The 21,251-nt window shown below is 51.7% G+C and overlaps 1 protein-coding gene across 1 annotated transcript in view; it reads right to left on the minus strand.

Moving 5' to 3' along the window:
- myo9b (myosin IXB) overlaps nt 1-21,251 on the minus strand; it is a 183,428-nt gene that overhangs the window by 39,765 nt on the left and 122,412 nt on the right. Inside the window, exons 21-28 of the mRNA XM_072483924.1 lie at nt 18,936-19,023; nt 13,845-13,951; nt 12,833-12,969; nt 5,871-6,088; nt 5,325-5,432; nt 1,676-1,852; nt 809-850; nt 253-364 (exon numbers count right to left, since the gene is read on the minus strand). Of these exons, the coding sequence (XP_072340025.1) occupies nt 253-364; nt 809-850; nt 1,676-1,852; nt 5,325-5,432; nt 5,871-6,088; nt 12,833-12,969; nt 13,845-13,951; nt 18,936-19,023 (989 nt within the window). The remainder of the gene's footprint in view (nt 1-252; nt 365-808; nt 851-1,675; nt 1,853-5,324; nt 5,433-5,870; nt 6,089-12,832; nt 12,970-13,844; nt 13,952-18,935; nt 19,024-21,251) is intronic.

The following is a 21,251-nucleotide window of genomic DNA, read 5'->3' on the forward strand; positions in this document are numbered from 1 at the left end:
TCACATGCAACAGTGTGGGCTTCAGATGTGACAGGGGAATCATCCATTTGGCTCCATTCTGGCCAGGAATAGCGGCATCCCTATATGCGACCATACTTTGCGCACACCTGGCGATGTCCCACCTTTGCTCTGGATAAAGAGCTAATCCCCTCCGCTGCTCTGCACAATCTGAGCTGGAGAGCGGACTCACTGGTACCAGGCCAACTAGAGAGTTACCATCCAGGCCAATGCCCTGATTATTTTGGTACTTACTGCAGCAGAGCAGGACCTTCTCCATGGGCCAGATGTAGGAGGAACACTGCTCACACGACTGACGGATATTCACCTGGTAGCTACGGAACAAATGGCCAAGGTGCTCCTCCTTCTGAAAAGTTCAAATTTGAACAAATCACAAACCATCAGCCAGGAAACAGCCGTCAATAAACAAAGGAGTGCCGCCCAAGGGCAATCAAAAACTCGGGAGTCTCAAGAGTGGTCTGTCCAAGCCCCCAGAAACGCAGTCAAACGCCCAAGTCAGATGGACATTTCATTCTGTTTCGAGGACTTTGCTGAGAGTAAATTGGGCATTGCGATATGCATCTTCACGAGATTTGCTCAATGCTCTCAGGGCATGAGGGGCTCTCCTCCTCCTCCTCCTCCCCCCCCCCCCCCCCCATTCCCTGTGGCTGACACCTCCAAACTAAATTTGTGCAAATAACCCTCGCAACACAGCCAATTATTGCTGAGCCAAGACTGCTCGGATAGATCCTGTGATAGAAACCAGTCTCAAAGGGGAACAGAAAATGAGGTTTTGTGATCCAATACTTACAATTTGGTTCCGTTTCCGTCTCTTCTTTCGGGCTTTTGCTGGCTGTAAAAGCGAGAAGGAGAAAGACCTTGGGTCAACATGCAAGATGGTTGGTGCCCTCCCTCTCCTCACAGCAGAATGGGAATGTGAGAAATCAGGAACTGAAGGAGACCTTTCAGGCCCATGAGTCTACTTCACCAGATCCAGACTTCAAATCTATTGATCTGCCTTTGTCCAGTATTCCCACTACCATTGTCCAACAAAAATCTTCATTTTCTCACTATCGGCCTATTGAATCCCTTTATGTTTAAAGCATATCAATTAGATCATACAACCCCCCTCAGTTCCCGAAACCCGAGGGAATCCCTCACAAAGTAGGGAGGAGGAGCAGTGGGAGACAGGCTCCTACACCCAAACACATCCTCGGCTCAGTCATGGCACCGTCACCATATCCAACATGGACTGAAACACAGAGAAACCACTTGGCCCTGTGCCCTCTCTGAAAAAGCTATCCAGTCAGTCCTGCTCCTCTGCTTAATCCTGCAAACCGAAAGTTATTAACTCAACTCTCAGGCAGCACATTTCAGACCAGAACAAACTCGCTAGACAAGCAAAATTCTCACCTCCCCTTTTGGCCCTTGAACTAATTCTTTTCAATTTGGGTTCCTCTGGTTACCGACCCTCCCGCGAACGGAAACACTTTCTCATTGTTCACTCTATCAAAACACTTTGTGATTTTGGGCACCCCAATTGCCAAATCGTCTCTGCCCCAAGATCAATCTCTGCAAAAAGCTGAACTTCCTCATTCCCGGTGCCGATCCAGCAGATTCTGTCTGCGTCCTCTCCAGGTCTTTGACATTCTTCCTGAAATGCGGGGCCCAGAATTACCTTAAGCAGCTCCATCTCCTCCTTCTTCGAATAACCTCGGGCAAACTCGTCCAGCAAGGATTGGAAGAGGTTGAGAACAAACTGGACCTCGGTCTTCTGTCTCTCACCCACTAGTCTGGTCAGGAGAAGGTGATAATTCCGCATCAGGTCCTTGTAGCTCACATGCGTTTGTCCATTCTACAGATTGGGTCAAATGATGGAGGGTGAGACAAAGAAAGGGAAACGGTGATCAGGTTGCATTCACTGCTTTGCATCATTGCTGCAGAACTCGCTGGTCAAGCAGAGCAAAGAGGCCCAGGTTCAGTCCCTCGTCTGTACTCATCCAACTGCTCAACATCCTGTTCGAGGGCATGTCCCCGAGTCAGGCAGCTGATGGAAGGACTGGCCTTAGCTGTTCAACTCTGATAACCGTCAAGGTTCAGAAATTAGGGGCAGATATGTGGTGTGTGGTTGGGTGGAGCGTGCGTGTGAGCTGCACCCCAGTGAGAGTCCGTGTGTGTGGAACCCGTACCCCAGTGAGAGTCAGTATGTGTGGGACCCGTACCCCAGTGAGAGTCAGTGTGTGTGGAACCCGTACCCCAGTGAGAGTCAGTCTGTGTGGGACCCGTACCCCAGTGAGAGTCAGTGTGTGTGGAACCCGTACCCCAGTGACAGTCAGTCTGTGTGGGACCCGTACCCCAGCGAGAGTCAGTGTGTGTGGAACCCATACCCCAGTGAGAGTCAGTCTGTGTGGGACCCGTACCCCAGTGAGAGCCAGTGTGTGTGGAACCCGTACCCCAGTGAGAGTCAGTGTGTGTGGAACCCATACCCCAGTGAGAGTCAGTCTGTGTGGGACCCGTATCCCAGTGAGAGTCGGTGTCTGTGGAGTCTGTACCCCTGCGAGAGTCATACCCAATGAGAGTCAGTGTGTGGGTGGAAGCTGTACCCCAGTGAGAGTCTGTGTGTGTGGAACCGGTACCCCAGTGAGAATCAGTGTGTGTGGAACCCGTACCCAGTGAGAGTCAGTGTGTGTGGGACCCGTACCCCAGTGAGAGTCAGTCTGTGTGGGACCCGTACCCCAGCGAGAGTCAGTGTGTGTGGAACCCGTACCCCAGTGAGAGTCAGTCTGTGTGGGACCCGTACCCCAGTGAGAGTCAGTGTGTGTGGAACCCGTACCCCAGTGAGAGTCAGTCTGTGTGGGACCCGTACCCCAGCGAGAGTCAGTGTGTGTGGAACCCATACCCCAGTGAGAGTCAGTCTGTGTGGGACCCGTACCCCAGTGAGAGCCAGTGTGTGCGGAACCCGTACCCCAGTGAGAGTCAGTGTGTGTGGAACCCATACCCCAGTGAGAGTCAGTCTGTGTGGGACCCGTATCCCAGTGAGAGTCGGTGTCTGTGGAGTCTGTACCCCTGCGAGAGTCATACCCAATGAGAGTCAGTGTGTGGGTGGAAGCTGTACCCCAGTGAGAGTCTGTGTGTGTGGAACCCGTACCCCAGTGAGAATCAGTGTGTGTGGAACCCGTACCCAGTGAGAGTCAGTGTGTGTGGGACCCGTACCCCAGTGAGAGTCAGTGTGTGTGGAACCTGTACCCCAGTGAGAGTCAGTGTGTGTGGAACCCGTACCCCAGTGAGAATCAGTGTGCGTGGAACCCGTACCCCAGTGAGAGTCAGTGTGTGTGGAACCCGTACCCCAGTGAGAGTCAGTGTGTGTGGAACCTGTACCCCAGTGAGAATCAGTGTGTGGAACCCGTACCCCAGTGAGAGTCGGTGTCTGTGGAGTCTGTACCCCTGCGAGAGTCATACCCCAATGAGAGTCAGTGTGTGTGTGGAACCTGTACCCCAGTGTGAGTCAGTGTATGTGGAACCCATACCCCAGTGAGAGTCAGTGTGTGTGGGATCCGTACCCCAGTGAGAGTCAGTATGTGTGGGACCCGTTCCCCAGTGAGAGTTAGTGTGTGTGGGATCCGTACCCCAGTGAGAGTCAGTGTGTGTGGAACCCGTACCCCAGTGAGAGTCAGTGTGTGTGGGATCCATACCCCAGTGAGTCAGTGTGTGTGGGACCCGTACCCCAGTGAGAGTCAGTCTGTGTGGGACCCGTACCCCAGTGAGAGTCAGTGCGTGTGGAACTCGTACCCCAGTGAGAGTCAGAGTGTGTGGAACCCATACCCCAGTGAGAGTCAGTGTGTGTGGAACCCGTACCCCAGTGAGAGTCAGTGTGTGTGGAACCCGTACCCCAGTGAGAGTCAGTGTGTGTGGAACCCGTATCCCAGTGAGAGTCAGTGTGTGGGGAACCCGTACCCCAGTGAGAGTCAGCGTGTGTGTGTGGAACCCGTACCCCAGTGAGAGTCAGTGTGTGTGGAACCCGTACCCCAGTGAGAGTCAGCGTGTGTGGGACCGTTACCCCAGTGAGAGTCTGTGTGTGTGGAACCAGTACCCCAGTGAGAGTCAGTGTGTGTAGGACATGTACCCCATTGAGAGTCAGTGTGTGTGGGACCCATACCCCAGTGAGAGTCATTGTGTGTGGGACTCATACCCCAGTGAGAGTCAGTGTGTGTAGGACATGTACCCCATTGAGAGTCAGTGTGTGTGGAGTCTGTACCCCAGTGAGAGTCATACTCCAATGAGAGTCAGTGTGTGTGGAACTCGTATCCCAGTGAGAGTCAGTGTGTGTGGATCCCGTTCCCCAGTGAGAGTCAGTGTGTGTGGAACCCGTACCCCAGTGAGAGCCAGTGAGTGTGGAACTCGTATCCCAGTGAGAGTCGGTGTGTGTGGAACCCGTACCCCAGTGAGAGCCAGTGAGTGTGGAACTCGTATCCCAGTGAGATTCGGTGTGTGTGGGATCCGTACCCCAGTGAGAGTCAGTATGTGTGGGACCCGTTCCCCAGTGAGAGTTAGTGTGTGTGGGATCCGTACCCCAGTGAGAGTCAGTGTGTGTGGAACCCGTACCCCAGTGAGAGTCAGTGTGTGTGGGATCCATACCCCAGTGAGTCAGTGTGTGTGGGACCCGTACCCCAGTGAGAGTCAGTCTGTGTGGGACCCGTACCCCAGTGAGAGTCAGTGCGTGTGGAACTCGTACCCCAGTGAGAGTCAGTGTGTGTGGGACCCGTACCCCAGTGAGAGTCAGTGTGTGTGGAACCCGTACCCCAGTGAGAGTCAGTGTGTGTGGAACCCGTACCCCAGTGAGAGTCAGTGTGTGTGGAACCCGTATCCCAGTGAGAGTCAGTGTGTGGGGAACCCGTACCCCAGTGAGAGTCAGCGTGTGTGGGACCGTTACCCCAGTGAGAGTCTGTGTGTGTGGAACCAGTACCCCAGTGAGAGTCAGTGTGTGTAGGACATGTACCCCATTGAGAGTCAGTGTGTGTGGGACCCATACCCCAGTGAGAGTCAGTGTGTGTGGGACTCATACCCCAGTGAGAGTCAGTGTGTGTAGGACATGTACCCCATTGAGAGTCAGTGTGTGTGGAGTCTGTACCCCAGTGAGAGTCAGTGTGTGTGGATCCCGTTCCCCAGTGAGAGTCAGTGTGTGTGGAACCCGTACCCCAGTGAGAGCCAGTGAGTGTGGAACTCGTATCCCAGTGAGAGTCCGTGTGTGTGGAAACCTTAGCCCATGTTCACTCACAGCTGAAGTGCAGACACAGCCTTGTTTAGAAAGGTCAGCAGATTGTACTCACATGGACGGGGTACATGCTTTTGAGGGTCTGTCGGAATTGTACGGTCACTCCGATGAACAAAGTCTCGATTTTTGATTCCTGGGACACGAGGGTACTGAGGTCATTCACCTGGAAATGAAATAATATTGAGAAATGACCAATCACCGATAGGGAGATAGGATAAGAGGATGGAGATAGAGTTGCGGCAGGCGTGGAGAAGTGACTGGAAAGGGGAGGGCGGGGTGATAGAGAGGAAAGAGAGAGAGAGAGAGAGAGTGGGGGAGTGAGTGAGAGGTAAAGAGGGAGAGCGAGAGGTAGAGAGAGAGTGAGGGAGGGAGAGGGGAGAAGGAAGTGATAGAGGGATAGAGAGATTGAGCAATTGTTTATTGCGGGCGAGTGGCTACAAATTAATGGCTGAATAAGCTACAGGTGAGAAAGAATGCGTTCAGCGCACAGCAGAGGAGGGAGCGAATGAAGAATGCCGATGGACATATGAGTCAGGCAGACGATAGGACTGGGAGGAGGCTCCACCTGCTGTCAGTTGGTCATCAGCAATCCACAGTTTACCTTATTCCGGAGGAATTCATCCAGATTTTTCAGTTCGTTGGCGTTGGTGATTTTTTGGCTCAAGTGAGTCCCCCACTGCTCAGACACCGCAGTAGCGTTACCAATTTTAATGCTGAGACTTCGCTTCATCTTTGTTGCGCTTTCTTTGGTCAGGTCTAAATATGGATAACTCGTGGAATGTGCCAAGGGGAAAGTGGCAGATTTCCCCAACTCCCCTTCTGCAAAAGAAAACAGCAACGATTTAACCAGCAACATTGAAATCCGACCAATGCGATCGAGAAGGAATGCTTCCCCATCAGCTACGACACAGCATTTGCCAGTTCCGTTTGATCCCCGTGGTTTGGGTTGTAATCTGCGCGCCCACTCCCCCTCCCCGCCAAACAACACACCAGCATACTCGCCACCCCCAACCCCCAAACTGGAACTTCAAGGATCCTGGCAGCCGTGTTCGGGGAAAACTCTGTGACTCCAAGTTCCCCACAACAGCTCGCTGCCCTGTTTGGGGAAATACTGACCACTTCCTATTCTGGAACAATTACAGGGTTAAAGTCAGGAATAATAGGTCTGCTGAGGAGGGAGGGCGATTTTAAGAGCACGGATGGAGGGAGGAATGAATGAAATGAAATGAAGAGATCGATACTTGAGGAAGTGGTGGGTGAGGGGCGGAACTTTGATGCCAGAATAATCCGACAAAGGGGCGGAGTGGACTGGCTCAGACAGGGAGGAGCCTTTGGGAACGTTGTTAACTAAATGTTTGTGATACATGGCTTTGCAAATCTGTGCAGTGAATACAAAATCAAACAATTTAAAAAATAAATTTTGAGTACCCAATTCATTTTTTCCAATTAAGGGGCAATTTAGCGTGGCCAATCCACCTATCCTGCACACCTTTGGTTTGTGGGGGTGAAACCCACGCAGACATGGGGAAAACGTGCAAACTCCACGCGGACAGTGACCTGGAGCCGGGATCGAACCGGGGACCCCAGCGCCGTGAGGCAGCAGTGCTAACCCACTGCGCCACCGTGCTGCCCCTCCAAAAAACAAAGAAATGATGCGAAACTTTTACAAGCCACATGTTAGGCCTCAGCTGCAGCAGCACATTTAACCGCGGGGCCCACGTTTTAGAATGAATATCAGAGGGTACAGAAAAGGTTTACCCGAACCGTACCAGGGATAAGGGGCTTCAGTTACCGTGGAGGGACTGGAGAAGCTGGGATTGTCCTCCTTCAGAGCAGAGAAGGTTTAATGGGGAGATTTAACAGAGGTGTCTGATAAAGTGGAAAGGAAAAACCATTTCCTTCACTAGCCAGAGCTCACAGGAAAGTAGGAAGCGGAGGTCGTCATTTGGCCCCCTGACACAGTTCTGCCATTCAATGAGATCATGGCTGATACATATGAACACATCAATTAGGAGGAGTAGGCCATTCAGCCTGCTCTGCCATTTAATAAGATCACGGCTGACCAGGCTTTGGCTTCAACTCCACCTTCCGGCCTACCCCTGTATGCCGTGATCTCCTGTCAATCAAGAATCTTTATCACCCAGTCGTAAAAGTATTCAATGATCTTGCTTCCACTGCTCCCAGGAGAAAAGAATTCCACAGAACAAAGATCCTTCGACTGAAAATATTTCTCCTCATCTGTTTTAGATTGGAGACCCCTTATTTTTAAACAGTGTCCGCTTAGTTCTCACCTCTTCCCCCTGGGGGAAGCATCCTCGCAGCCTCCACCCTGTCAATTCCCCTCAGCTTCTTACACGTTTCAATAAGATCAGCTCGCATTCTTCTGAACTCCAAAGGGTGTAGGCCTGGCCTTTCCTCCTAAGATAACCCCTTCATCCCCAGGGGCCAGTTGAGTGAACCTTCTCTGAACTGCTTCTCATGTAATTCAATCCTTTCTTAAGTGAGGAGACCAAACCTGCACACAGAACTCTGAATGCAGACTTACCAACATCCTGTACAAAAGTAGCAAAATGTCCCTGCCTTTATATTCCATTCACCTTCCAATAAACGTCAACATTCCTTTGCCTTCCTAATCACTTGCTGTACCGGCAGGCTAACATGTTTGTGATTCATGTACCAGGACACCCAGATCCCTCTGCACCTCAGAGTTCTGTAACCTTTCTCCATTTATAAAATACTGCCTTTCGATTAAGGACAGCACGGTAGCACAGTGGTCAGCACAATTGCTTCACAGCTCCAGGGTGCCAGGTTCGATTCCCGCTTGGGTCACTGTCTGTGCGGAGTCTGCACGTTCTCCCCGTGTCTGCGTGGGTTTCCTCCGGGTGCTCCGGTTTCCTCCCACGGTCCAAAGATGTGCGGGTTAGGTGGATTGGCCATGCTAAATTGCCCTGAGTGTCCAAAATTGCCCTTAGTGTTGGGTGGGGTTACTGGGTTATGGGTGGAAGTGTGGGCTTGGGTAGGGTGCTCTTTCCAAGAGCCGGTGCAGTCTCGATGGGCCGAATGGCCTCCTTCTGCTCTGTAAATTCTATGATTCTTCCTGCCAAAACAACCACATTATACTCCATCTGCCACATTTCTGCCCACTCACTTAACCTTTCTGGACTCTTACATGCTCCCCACATTTTTCTACCTGTCTTTGAATCATCAGCAAATTTTGCCTCGGTGCACTTGGTCCCTTCACCCATTGAATGGGTCCTGAGGTGGGTGAAAGACCATCGAGAGTATAGATGGGAGGGGCACGCATTGAGGCTATATCAAAACGTGGGAGCAGAACTGGCGAGAAGGCAAAGGCCAAGGCCACGCTATTCTAGAGCAACGTGCGATTCGGGCGGGTAGACCCTGCGCATCTTCTTTTAAAGAGAGACCATTATTTTGAGGTGCCGGAGGATGCGGACGGGTTTGTAAAGAAGCATGGGCTGGGGACGAATTAATTGTTCGGTACGGTTGTATCCGTATGTATTGCGAGATCTTTGTATTGTGGGCGAGGGCATGTGATTACGGGGATTTGCTTGGGGGGGGGGGTTTCTGGGCATGTTTGGAGTTTGTTTTTTGGGGGTTGTTTATGGGATGGGCATTGGTTCTCTCTTCTCTCTATCTTTTTATCTTGAAGTTGGATGTGGGCAGGGAGCTGGTTCTTGGTATGATTATTTTTCTGGTATTACTCTGAGTGGGGGTCACCCTGCTAGCTGTAAAGTTAGTTAATGGGAGTGAAGGTTTGGGAGAATCTGCTGCTCGTTACTTCAGGGTGTTTTTTGAAAAAACAATGAGTTTAGGATTGTTGTTGTTTTGTTTGGGGTTGAGTGGGGGTGGGGGGGGACAGAGGTCTTTTTTCTCCTTTTGGCTATTTGTTTGTTAATTGGGGTGTGGTTCCGCAGGGTTTTTAGTCTGCTGACGGTGGTTAGCTCTGTCTTTGTTCTGGTCTTATGGGGGGGGGGGGGGGGTTTGGTGGTCATTTTGGGTGGGCCTGGCATCGGCACCTGATGAGTCACTGCTGGGTGACCCCACATGATGGGAATGGCTGACTCTGGGTCGGGGAGGAGGAAGGGAGATGGGAGGCCCCCTGTCCGGCTGATAATTTGGAATGTAAGGGGGTTAAACGGTCCAGTAAAAAAGATCACGGGTGTTTGCGCAACTGAAGGGTTTGAAGGCTGATGTGGTGTTTGTACAGGAGACCCATTTGCAAGACACACACACACACACACTTCAATTGTTTATTGGATCCCTTGCTGGATAGGTCGAGTCCTAAGTCTGTCAGGGTAGCAAAGGCGATATTGGTCTTTATGGAACAAATGTGGGGGCAGATGCGTGGAGATATATGTATCTGAGGGATAAGGAGTTTTCTTTTTTCCCCTCATGTCCATCGGATCCACTCCCGGATTGACTTCTTAATGGTGGGTAGGTCTCTTCTTCCTGGGGTACTCGCCTGTTGTTATTTCGGATCATGCTCCGCATGTTGTGGACTTGATCTTGGAGACGGGCCCCACTCAATGACCTCAGGCTATCTCTGTGAATCTGATTTGTCTAATCTCTATCGCCCATGATAACTGAAGTTGCCATTTTTACAAGCCTCCATTATTTCTTCCTGAATACTCTGTCATACAGTATCTCTGCACAAATATGCTGCCAGACCTGCTGAGTTTTTCCAGCACTTCAGGTTTTATTTCAAACTATTTTGCTCCTATTTTGATTCTGCATTTTTATCTTTTAAAACTAAGGTCAGCTCTCACTACTGTACAAACATTATCATTAATTAACAGTGCTACCCCACCACCTTTTCCTAGCTTTCCATCCTTCCTAAAGTCAAGTAATCTTGAATGTTCAGATCCCAGCCTTAGTCACCTTGTAGCCATGTCTTGTTTTTTTTTAAAGAAAGTTAGTTTTTTGTTCTAAATTTAAAGCACCCAATTCATTTTTTTTCCAATTAAAGGGCAATTTAGTGTGGCCAATCCACCTACCCTGCACATCTTTGTACTGTGGGGGTGAGACCCATGCAGTCACGGTGAAAGTGTGCAAACTCCACACGGACAGTGACCCGAGCCGGGATCGAATCCGGGTCCTTGGTGCCATGAGGCAGCAGTGATAACAACTGCATCACCGTGCCGCCCCGTAGTCATGTCTTGTTCTGGCTATCAGATTACACATATTTATTTCTATGTGAGTTGACAATTCATCCGTTTTGTTACGAATGCGACGGGAGGTCAGGTACAGAGCCTTTTGTTGTCCTTTTACTATTTTTGCAAACTCTGCTCTTATCTGTTATCACACACTTAAATTTGTACACACTGTCCCTTCCTGCCATGCGCTGATTGCCATCTTTACTACCTTGCCTTATCTTTTCCCTTTACTACATCTTCTCTCACATGATCCCTCGCTCCCCTCTACTTAGTTTAAAGCCCTCCCCATTGTCCTAGTTACATAACTCATGCAGAACAATGGTCCCAGCATGGCTCAGATAAAGACAATCCCCAACAATACAGCTCCCCATTTTTCCCAGGACTAGTGTCAGTGCTCCATGAATCAAAACTCATTTTCGCCCACACCAATTTTTGAACGATGCGTCCACCTCTCTAATCTTATTTACCCTACCCCAATTGGCTTGTGGCTAAGGCAAAAAAAGCAGAACCTTTGAGGTTCTGCTTTTTAATTTAGCCCCCATCTGCTCACACGCTGATATCTGACCTAACACCACATACCCGCTGTTGCCCCTTTGTAACTTTGGCTAACAAAAATCTGATCAGTTTCAGATTGAAAATGAATTGATCCAGCATCAATTGGCATTTAGTGGAAGAGAATTTCAAACTTCTGCCCCCCTTTGTGGGGAAAAGTGTTTCCGAATTTCACTCCTGAAACGTTTGACTCTTAAAACTTCCGACTCTGCTCCCGAGGGCGAGGCTCCCCCAACCAAAGAAAATAGCTTCTATCCATCTACCCCATCTGTTCCCCATAATATCTGGAAAACCTTGACCAAATTAGCTTTCCAAATTCCAGCAAATACAACCCTAGTTTGTGTACTCTCTCCGCATAATGTAACCGTTGCAGTCCAGGTACCATTCTGCTAAATTTAAGCTGTACCCCCCCCTCCAAGGCCAGTATACCCTTCCCAAGGTGTGAAGCCCAAAACTGATCACAGTGACTCCAGGTGTGGTCTAACCAGGGTTGTGTGTAACTGAAGCAGGATTTCTTGCATTCTAGTGCTCCAGGTAGAAAAAATAGTTTCCATTAACTTTCTTGATTTTTTATACCTGTTCATGATATTTTAATGATCGATGGACATGGAGACCCCACCAAGTCTCTTTGTGCCCTCCACTGTTTCCAACTTTCACCGTTTACAAGGTCCCTTGTTGAATCCATTGAACATCAATTCATTGAATGGGCACTGAAACGCATTTGTCACAGTTTGGCTATTTACTTAACCTGGCAACATCCCTTGGTAATTTCAGGATTTCATCCACACTGCTTTCAATGCTGCCCACCTTTGTATCATTGGCAAACTTGCGCAAGTTCCTGTAAATAACATCTAGAAACATTTTCCTGTCCGACTCTAGTCACCTCCTCAAAAGATTCAATCAGGTTCGGCAGGCGTTAATAAATCCATGCTGGCTCCCTCTGATCAGCTGAACATTGTCAAAGTGTTGATTTCACCAGATGCTTAAATAGAGACGTCAGTAATTTCCTGACAGCAGGATAACTGGTCACTGCTTTTCCCTTTTCACTTTTCTTAAATAGTGAAGTGACAAAGAACCATCCAGACTCGAAATGGATTGAACTTTAGAAGATTATAGTTCGGGGATCTGCAATGTCTTCCCAGCAATCTCCTTTAAAGCTCTGGGATGGAATGAATCTGGTGCTGGAAACTTAGCTCTCTTTAGCGCCATTATTTTCTTTATGACTGTTATTTCACCAACATTAATTTTTTAAAAAAAAATGTATTTAGAGTACCCAATTCATTTTTTTCCCCAATTAAGGGACAATTTAGCGTGTCCAATCCACCTGCCCTGCACATCTATTGGGTTGAGCGAGTGAAGCCCATGCAAACACGGGGAGAATGTGCAAACTGCACACGGACAGTGACCCAGAGGTGGGATTGAACCTTGGACCTCGGTGCCGTGAGGCAGCAGTGCTAACCACTGCGCCACCGTGCTGCCCTAACATTAATTTTATTGAGTCACTCCTTGATTCAATATTAGTTTCCTTGGGATATCTGGCACGTGAACCTCTAATGAAAATACCGACAAAAAGCGATTATTCAGCATGGCTGCAATTTTCATATGTTCTTTGACAAAATCACCATCAGAAGTCACACTGCTCCTGATCACTCTCTTTTTCCTCACATACATTGTCCTTACTCTTTCCCCCCACTCATCATAAACTCTATTGTGTTCACAGTTTTCTCTGCTTTTACTTAAGAGTTTTATTACCGTTATAGACTGAAAATAATTAGCAAAGGACCTTGAAGGGAAATGAAGCCAAATGTTTTTGCGCAGAGGATGCGGGAAAACTCACTCTCCCCGAAGCTCTTCAATGGGTCTTGAGCCAGGTTGGCAGCTTCCTCATCCGGTGTCTGTGCCGGCTCCTTTGAAGACTTTTTGTCAGCTTGTTTCTTACCGAGAAATCTCCGTAACGGTCCACGGTACGAAGATCTGTACGGGGATATTGAAGGCAGAGTGTGAAAATCTTGTAAATATGTGGCGGGCCCACCACAAACCGTGGCAGCTCAGGGGAAGTGTCGGTGAGTTAGCGTCTCACCAAATTCAGAACCATCACTGCTCGATTCACGCTCACTTCAACCCCAGTGCCTTGCTCTTCCCCATCCCATCACTGGCTTCTCCTTTCATTGTCCCGCACCCTCCACTCCTACCACTGGATCCTGGTCCAGAGTTCTGAGCAATTCTTGCCCAGCACAGACACAGTGAGTATGTTTGCTCAAAGCTCAACCGCGGCAAAAGTTGCCACCTGCCCTTCTCCCAGCAGTAATAAACCTTCCAACATCCTGCCAATATCTCAATGTTTATTCACCCTAAATATGGGGTCTCATCACCCTGTGTGAATGGAAAATTACCCCCAGCCCCCCCAACCCAATCAAAATCCTCCCAGTCTAACAGTTTGACCAATTGCAATCAGAGGTCATTTCTGCAACAAAGGAGAGGTTGTCTCTCTCTCTCTATCTCTCTCCAAGCCCAGACCATCTCCAGACAGTACGCACGATGAGGAGGGGAGCTTTACCCAGAAGGTGCTGTGTTCCCCTGGCTCTCAGCAACTGTTTCGTTCAGCGCGGGCACCCCCAATCCAAAAGATGTTGAGTTTATTTGACAACACATTTCCAGAGGAATCCGCTGCCAACTCCCAAAGCTCATAATGACTCCCCAATGGTCAATGACCGGGGGCAGGAATCCGGGCGGATAACGCGTCCTGGTTCCACCCCTGCTTCACCCAGGGGCATTGGGGTAGATTACAGCATCCCAGGACAGAGCTGGGATCACAGCCTGGGTTCTCTTGGAGTGAGTGCCCGACGTACTTGGGAGATTCGAGAGTCTGCGTGGGATCCAGTTCCTGGGACGTTTTCTTCTGCACTGACGGTTTTGTTGGTGTTTTGCTGCCATCTTGCAGTCCATTTGTTGGAGTCTGGAGAGTGGGGGAGGGGGACAAAAAGAAACAGAGAGATAAAAGAAAAAGACAGGAGGAGAGCGAAGGTGAATGAGAGAATCAAGATAGAGAGAACTTTAATTAGAAATTATATCCAAGCAAAACCTAGTAGGGTCATAAATTCTGATTTAATGAAGTAAACACTAAAGAAAACGTTTGACAGTTGGTGACCAGGGAGGACGTTGCCATGGGACTGAGCAGAAAGGACGTTGCCATGGGACTGAGCAGAAAGAGCAGCAATCTCAGAGCTAGGCCTCAAAAGCCTGAAAGCCCATCCTGGATAATCATTCCTGAGGTTTTCCTTTAGCCACAGTCACCCCTCCGGGGGCAGGTGCGTTGGGAGCTCGTCACCACCAGTCAGAGCTACTCGTAGCCGTCCCTCTGTGTGTACCCTGACCCCTCGTCTCCTTCTCTCTCTCTCTCTTTTCACCTCCATCTGCTTTGAAGGTTATTTCACAACTGCCCACAAGAAACCACATTTGAAACAATTGCCCTCGAGTGTCGTGGGATGTGGAGGTTCGGTGGGGTAGATGGATAACCAAAAGCGGAGATGACGGGCTGTCTATTTTGCAAGGAGAGAGTTAAAGGATGATCAATGTCCTGCCTGGGGGGGGGACTTCCGGTGGCGGCTATGGAGGAGTAAGTTGCACATTTGGTGGCTCCCGCTCTGGTTGGACTTTTGGACCTGTCCCCCGGACTTTTTTCCGGTTTTAAACGGCAAATTCGAAGGCTGAGGCAATTGGGCACCGTTTCCACGCATCGGTGTATGGAGAAAAGGACCAGGAGTGCACGAAAGGGCAGAAACAAGAAGTCAGTCACGAGCGGTGTTGAAGCTGCAGCGGGAGACAGTATGGCCAAGGGCTGGACCCCTGGGGTGGCAGAGCAGCGGCCAACGGACTGGGGTGGCAGAGCAGCGACCAATGGATCCAGTGATGTAGGCCAGTCAGGATTGATTTGCCAGGCAGAAGTGAGAATGTTTGGACCCGATCAAAGAATGTCTGCCTGGGATCGGAAAGACACATACGGTGCATTGAGAAGATTCAGGGAGCATTCAAAATGGGGAGTGGTGGGGGGAAGTGGGGGGGGGGGGGGGGGGGGGTGGAGGGGGGGGGGGTGGAGGGGGGGGGGGGGATTAAAGCTGAGGTGATCCTGCCAGGGGTTACTATCTTTGGAGATCCCCGACAAAGACCACTTCTCAGGGTCCTGCCTATGGATGCTTTGCCAAGTTGGGGTTATGGAGTACAGCGGAAAAATGGATGAAGGGTTGAGTCACTTGACAGATCAGATCCAAGTCAGATCGATTCAGTATCTCTTTCCTTAGCCAGAGTGTGATCAAGGCCCAGAATGTGCTCTCCAAGGCCCAGCTGTGACACTTGAAGGTGAGGAGTTTGGTGATGCGGGTGAAATTATTTCGCAAACTCTGACCACTATCACCCAAGAGACCACATTCCCAGAGCAGGGGAATGTCATATGCTGTCCAATGTTGTCCTCAACCACGGAGCTTCCAGCAGGAGCCAGCAGACAGTGAGCAGGAGTGGGAATCTGGACGGATTTCCCACCTTCCTTATTCCGAAGGGTTTGGTGGCCATGACCAGTGCAAACCGGGGTTTTGCTGGGGTGGGGAGGTCCATAGAATGAAACTGCACAGGTAGAAAGTACTCGGCCAATTGTGCCTTTCTGGGTTCTTTGGCTATCCAATCAGTTACAATCTGCCTTCCAGATCCCAGCAACTCGCTGTGTAAAGAATCATTTCCAAAGGGCATCTCTGGTTCTTTTGCCAATCACCTAGAATCATAGAATCCCTACAGTGCAGAAGGAGGCCATTCGACCCATCGAGTCTGCACTGAACCTCCAAAAGAGCACCCTATCAAGATCCCACTCGCCCATCTACCCCACCGAACCTCCACATCCCTGGACACTCGAGGGCAATTTTAACATGGCCAATCCACCCAACCAACACATCTGGGAGGAAACCCGCGTAGACACGGGGAGAAGCTGCAGGACTCCGCACAGTCACCCAAGGGCGGAATTCAACCCGGGTCCTTGGTGCTGTGAGGCAGCAGTGCTAACCGCGGTGTCACTGTGCCGCCCCTCCGGACACCAACACTCCCGTCACTTGGAACAGTCTCTCCTTATTAACCTATCAAAACCCTTCATGACTTTGAACACTTCTTCATCCTGTTGTAACCTGTTTTGCTCTAAAGAGAATAATCATCGCTTCGACAGGTGGTCTCCCCCTGTGGTTCCTCCCCCCCCCCCCCCCCCCCCCCCCCCCCCCCTCCCAAAGCTGCAATTAATGGAACATGATCGGGGGCAAGAATCTTAGAATTTACAGTGCAGGAGGCCATTTGGCCCATCAAGTATGCACCGCCCTTGGAAAGAGCACACTACATTTAAAAAAAAAAAATTCAGAGTACAACAATTCTTTTTTTTTCCAATTAAGGGGCAATTTAGCGTGGCCAATCCACCTACCCTGCACATCTTTGGGTTGTGGGAGCAAAACCCACTAAAACACGGGGAGAATGTGAAAACTCCACACGGACAGTGACCCAGAGCCAGGATCGAATCTGGGACCTCGGCGCCGTGAGACTCGCCACCGTGCTGCCTCAGAGCACACTACTCCAGTCCACACCTCCACCCTAACCCTGTAACCCCAACTAACTAAGGGGCAATGGCTAATCCACCTAACCTGCACATCTTTGGACTGTGGGAGGAAACCGGAGCACCCGGAGGAAACCCACGCACACACTGGGAGAACGTGCAGACTCCACACAGACAGTGACCCAAGCTGGAATCGAACCTGGGACCCTGGAGCTGTGAAGCAACAGTGCTAACCACTGTGCTACCGAGGCGCCCACTCGGCTGATTAGGATAGGGATGGGGGGGAGGTGGTGGTGGAAACAGAATTCCTGTATAACTGGGCCGCCGCACTGGTTGCAAATGCACCAAAACCGTGGCACAGACCCTGTCTCGCAAGCCTTCACTGGTGAAAGCAACGCTCTGGTGGTGTCGGGATCTTGCCCGAAACGTCACCAATCTCAATGAGAATTTTCACAAAGAGTAAATAGTTGAGGTAAGCCACAGAGACAGACTCCAAACTCTCTCTAAACACACACCAGATCTAACACCAGCCAGAGGATCCATGCGAGAGTCACACAACTGGGAGCTATTCAACTGCAACCAAAAGAACGAGCTAAATTCAAAGGGAAAGTTTTTATTTTAAGGAAAGACCATCTGCAGTAAAATTGTCAAACCTGAAAACAGAGTTAACGGCACCAAGGACTGGGTGAGATGTACAGCTCTCCTCCGCATAGAATTTACAGTGAAGAAGGAGGCCATCCCTTGAGGTCTACAAAATTATGAGAGGTATGGACAGGGTGGATAGCAACAAGCTTTTTCCATGAGTGGGGGGTGTCAATTACAAGAGGTCACGATTTCAAGGTGAGAGGGGGAAAGTTTAAGGGAGATGCGCGTGAAAGTTTTTTTACGCAGAGGGTGGTGGTGGGTGCCTGGAACGCTTTGCCAGTGGAGGTGGTAGAGGCGGGCACGATAGCATCATTTAAGATGCATCTCGACAGATATATGAACGGGCGGGGAACAGAGGGAAGTAGATCCTTGGAAATAGGTGACAGGTTTAGATAAAGGATCTGGGTCGGCGCGGGCTGGGAGGGCCGAAGGGCCTGTTCCTGTGCTGTAATTTTCTTTGTTTGCTCTTGGTCTGAACTGTAAATTCCTCCTCCCCGCCCCCCCTCCCACACCCCACACCATCACGAGATGCCCATCATTGGGAAACCAGCTCCCACATTGGTGGGTCCACACCAGCAAGCTCCGAAAGGAACCAGACCCCCACCCATTGTGATAATTGGGATTGTGATGGGTTGGAATAAAATCACGAAACAGACCACGGGGACGGGGAGGAGAGTCTGCAGGAGTTCCGGCAGAATTCCCGAGAGAGACTACAGGCTCCTCAGGGCCGTGAGCAGCGTCAAAGGAACAATCTAGAAGAGTTGTGTGGGGGCCGCGGAACTAAACACAAAAGGTTCAGAGAAAGAAAGGACAAGTGGGACAATTGGCCACAGTCTGTTCAGAGCCTTTATAATAAACTTTATTATTGTCACAAGGAGGCTTACATTAACACTGCAATGAAGTTACTGTGAAAATACCCTAGTCGCCACATTCCGGCGCCTGTTCGGGTACACAGAGGGAAAATTCAGAATGTTCAATTCACCTAACAGCACGTCTTTCGGGACTTGTGGGAGGAAACCGGAGCACCCGGAGGAAACCCACGCAGACACGGGGAGAACGTGCAGACTCCGCACAGGACAGTGACCCAAGCCGGGAATCGAACCTGGGACCCTGGCGCTGTGAAGGAACAGTGTTAAGCCACTATGCTACCCTGCTGCCCTCTATTCAATTGTCCATCCCTTACTCCGGAACTCTCCAATCCCAATCCAATGGGAAAAGCAAACAGAGGGCCGGATGTCCTGTGTCAGGACTAATGCTTCCTGGTTTATATTGATATAGCATTTGAGTGTGCCCACAAGTGATCTAGTGTGAGTGTGCATGAGTGTGAACACTTTGACCCTGTATGCCTACAAGAGAACGAGATTGTCCACCTGATGTGAGGCAGAGCACACGTGTTCACTCACACTCGCTAACCAACGTGTTCTCTAGAAAGGCAGAGTCAGCAGGACAGGCTGGGAGGGAGCCACAAAGCAGGAGTTGTGGCTGAATTCCGGGTGGCTCTTTGTGACTGGGCTCTGGAGCTCAGCCTAAACTGCACAGATTGATCCAATATCCCAGCACCACAAGAAGCCAGCCGAGAGGCGGAGAGATGCCAGGTTTTGACTCAACTCCGAGAGTTTGTAACTAAATTAATCTCCTGCAGATGATTCCCTTCTCTCAGCATCTGGATCACCATCATCCCAAACACACAAACCGGGAGGGGAAATCCCTTGCCTACCTCTTTCGGTGGGGTCTCAGCTCCGCCATTTGGAGAATTGGACGAGTTCGGCAACGAGCTTCTCTGCTGAGAGAAGGACTCCTTGTTCCTGTTGTGGGGAGGAAGAAGTAGAGAGAAAGGGGTGGAAGAGGAAGAGAGAGAGGGGGGGGATGGGGGAGAGGGAGAGGAGAGAAGGGGGGTGGAAGAGAGGGGGAGAGAGAGAGAGAGGGGGGGGCAGGTGGAAGAGAGGGAGAGAGAGAAAGAAGGGGTGGGAGAGAGGGAGAAGGGGTGGAAGAGAGAGAGAAGGGGGGTGGGAGAGAGAGAGAGAGAGAGGAGGGGGTGGGAGAGAGAGAGAGAGAGAGAGAGAGAGAGGAGGGGGTGAGAGAGAGAGAAAGGGAGAAGGGGTGGAAGAGAGAGAGAAGGGGTGGAAGAGAGAGAGAAGGGGGTGTGAGAGAGAGAGAGGAGGGGGTGGGAGAGAGAGGAGGGTGAGAGTGAGAGAAGGGGACGAGAGGGAGAGAGGGAGGTGGAGAGAAGAGAGAAAGGAGGGGGTGGAGAGAGAGAGAGAAAGGAGGGGGTGGGAGAGAGAAAAAGGTGGGAGAGAGAGAAGGGGGTGGAAGAGAGAGAGGGAGAGAGATAGAGAAAAGGGTAGAAGAGAGCGAGAATACGGTGGGAGAAAGAGAGAGAGAAGAGGGTGGAAGAGACAGGGAGGAAGAGGTGAAGAAAGGGAGAAGGGGTGGAAGAGAGAGGATTGGGAGAGAGAGGGGGAAAAAAGGGGTGGGAGAGAGAGTGGGGGGCAGAAGAGAGGAAGAATGGGGTGAAAGGGGGGTGGGAGAGAGAGAGAGAAAAGGGAATGGAAAAGAGAGAGAGGGAAGGGGAGAGAGAGAGAGAGAATGGGAGAAGGGGTGGAAGAGAGAGACAAGTGGTTGGAAGAGAGAGGGAGGTGGGTGAGCGAGAGAGGAGGGGTGGAAGAAAGAGAAGGGTGTGGAGGGAAAGACAGGGGAGGGAAAGAGAGGGGGGAACGAGAGGGGAGGGAAAGAGAAAGGGGGGAAAGAGGGAAGAGGGAGGGGAAAGAGGGAAGAGGGAGGGGGAAGAGGGGAGAGAGGAGGGAGGGGGGAAGAGGGAGGGGGAAGAGGGAGGGGGGAAGAGGGAGGGGGAAGAGGGAGGGGGAAGAGGGAGGGGGAAGAGGGAGGGGGGAAGAGGGAGGGGGGAAGAGGAGGGGGGGAAGAGGGAGGGGGGGAAGGGAGGGGGGAAGAGGGAGGGGGAAGAGGGAGGGGGGGAAGAGGGAGGGGGGAAGAGGGAGGGGGAAGAGGGAGGGGAAGAGGGAGGGGAGAAGAGGGAGGGGGGAAGAGGGAAGGGGGGAGAGAGGAGGGGGGCAGAGGGAGGGGGGCAGAGGGAGGGGGGCAGAGAGGGGCAGAGGAGGGGCAGAGGGAGGGGGGAGGGCAGAGGGAGGGGGGCAAGCAGGGAGGGGGCAGAGAGGAGGGGGGAAGAGGAGGGGGGGGAGAGGGAGGGGGAAGGGGGAAGAGGGAGGGGGGGAGAAGGAGGGGGGAAGGGGAGGGGGAAGGGGAAGAGGGGGAAGGGGGAGGGAAGAGGGGGGAGGGGAAGGGGGAAGAGGGGGAAGGGAGGGGGAAGAGGGGAGGGGGAAGAGGGGAGGGGGGAAGGGAGGGGGAAGAGGGGGAGGGGGAAGGAGGGGGGAGGGGGAAAGAGAGGGAGGGGAAGAGAGAGGGGGGAAAGAGAGGAGGGGGGGAAGAGGGAGGGGGGGAAGAGGGAGGGGGGAAGAGGGAGGGGGGGAAGAGGGGAGGGGGTGAAGAGGGAGGGGGGAAGAGAGAGGGGGGGAAGAGGGAGGGGGGTAAGAGGGAGGGGGGAAGAGGGGGGGGGAAGAGGGAGGGGGGGGAGAGGGAGGGGGGGGGGAAGAGGGAGGGGGGGAAGAGGGAGGGGGGAAGAGGGAGGGGGGAAGAGGGAGGGGGTGAAGAGGTGAGGGGGGGAAGAGGGGGAGGGGGGAAGAGGGAGGGGGAGGGAGGGATGGGGGGGGGAATGAGGGAGGGGGGGGGAGAGGGAGGGGGGAGAGGAGGGGAGGGGGGAAGAGGGAGGGGGGGAAGAGGGAGGGGAGGGGGAAGAGGGAGGGGGGAAAGAGGGGAGGGGGGAAAGAGGGAGGGGGGGGAAGAGAGGGAGGGGGGAAAGAGGGGAGGGGGGGAAAGAGGGAGGGAGGGAAAGAGGGAGGGGGAAAGAGGGAGGGGGAAAGAGGGAGGGGGGGAAAAGAGGGGAGGGGGGGAAAGAGGGAGGGGGAAAGAGGGGGAGGGGGGGGAAAGAGGGAGTGGGGAAAAGAGGGAGGGGGGAAAA

The sequence above is a fragment of the Scyliorhinus torazame genome, chromosome 18, assembly GCF_047496885.1.
Source record: "Scyliorhinus torazame isolate Kashiwa2021f chromosome 18, sScyTor2.1, whole genome shotgun sequence".
NCBI lineage: Eukaryota > Metazoa > Chordata > Chondrichthyes > Carcharhiniformes > Scyliorhinidae > Scyliorhinus > Scyliorhinus torazame.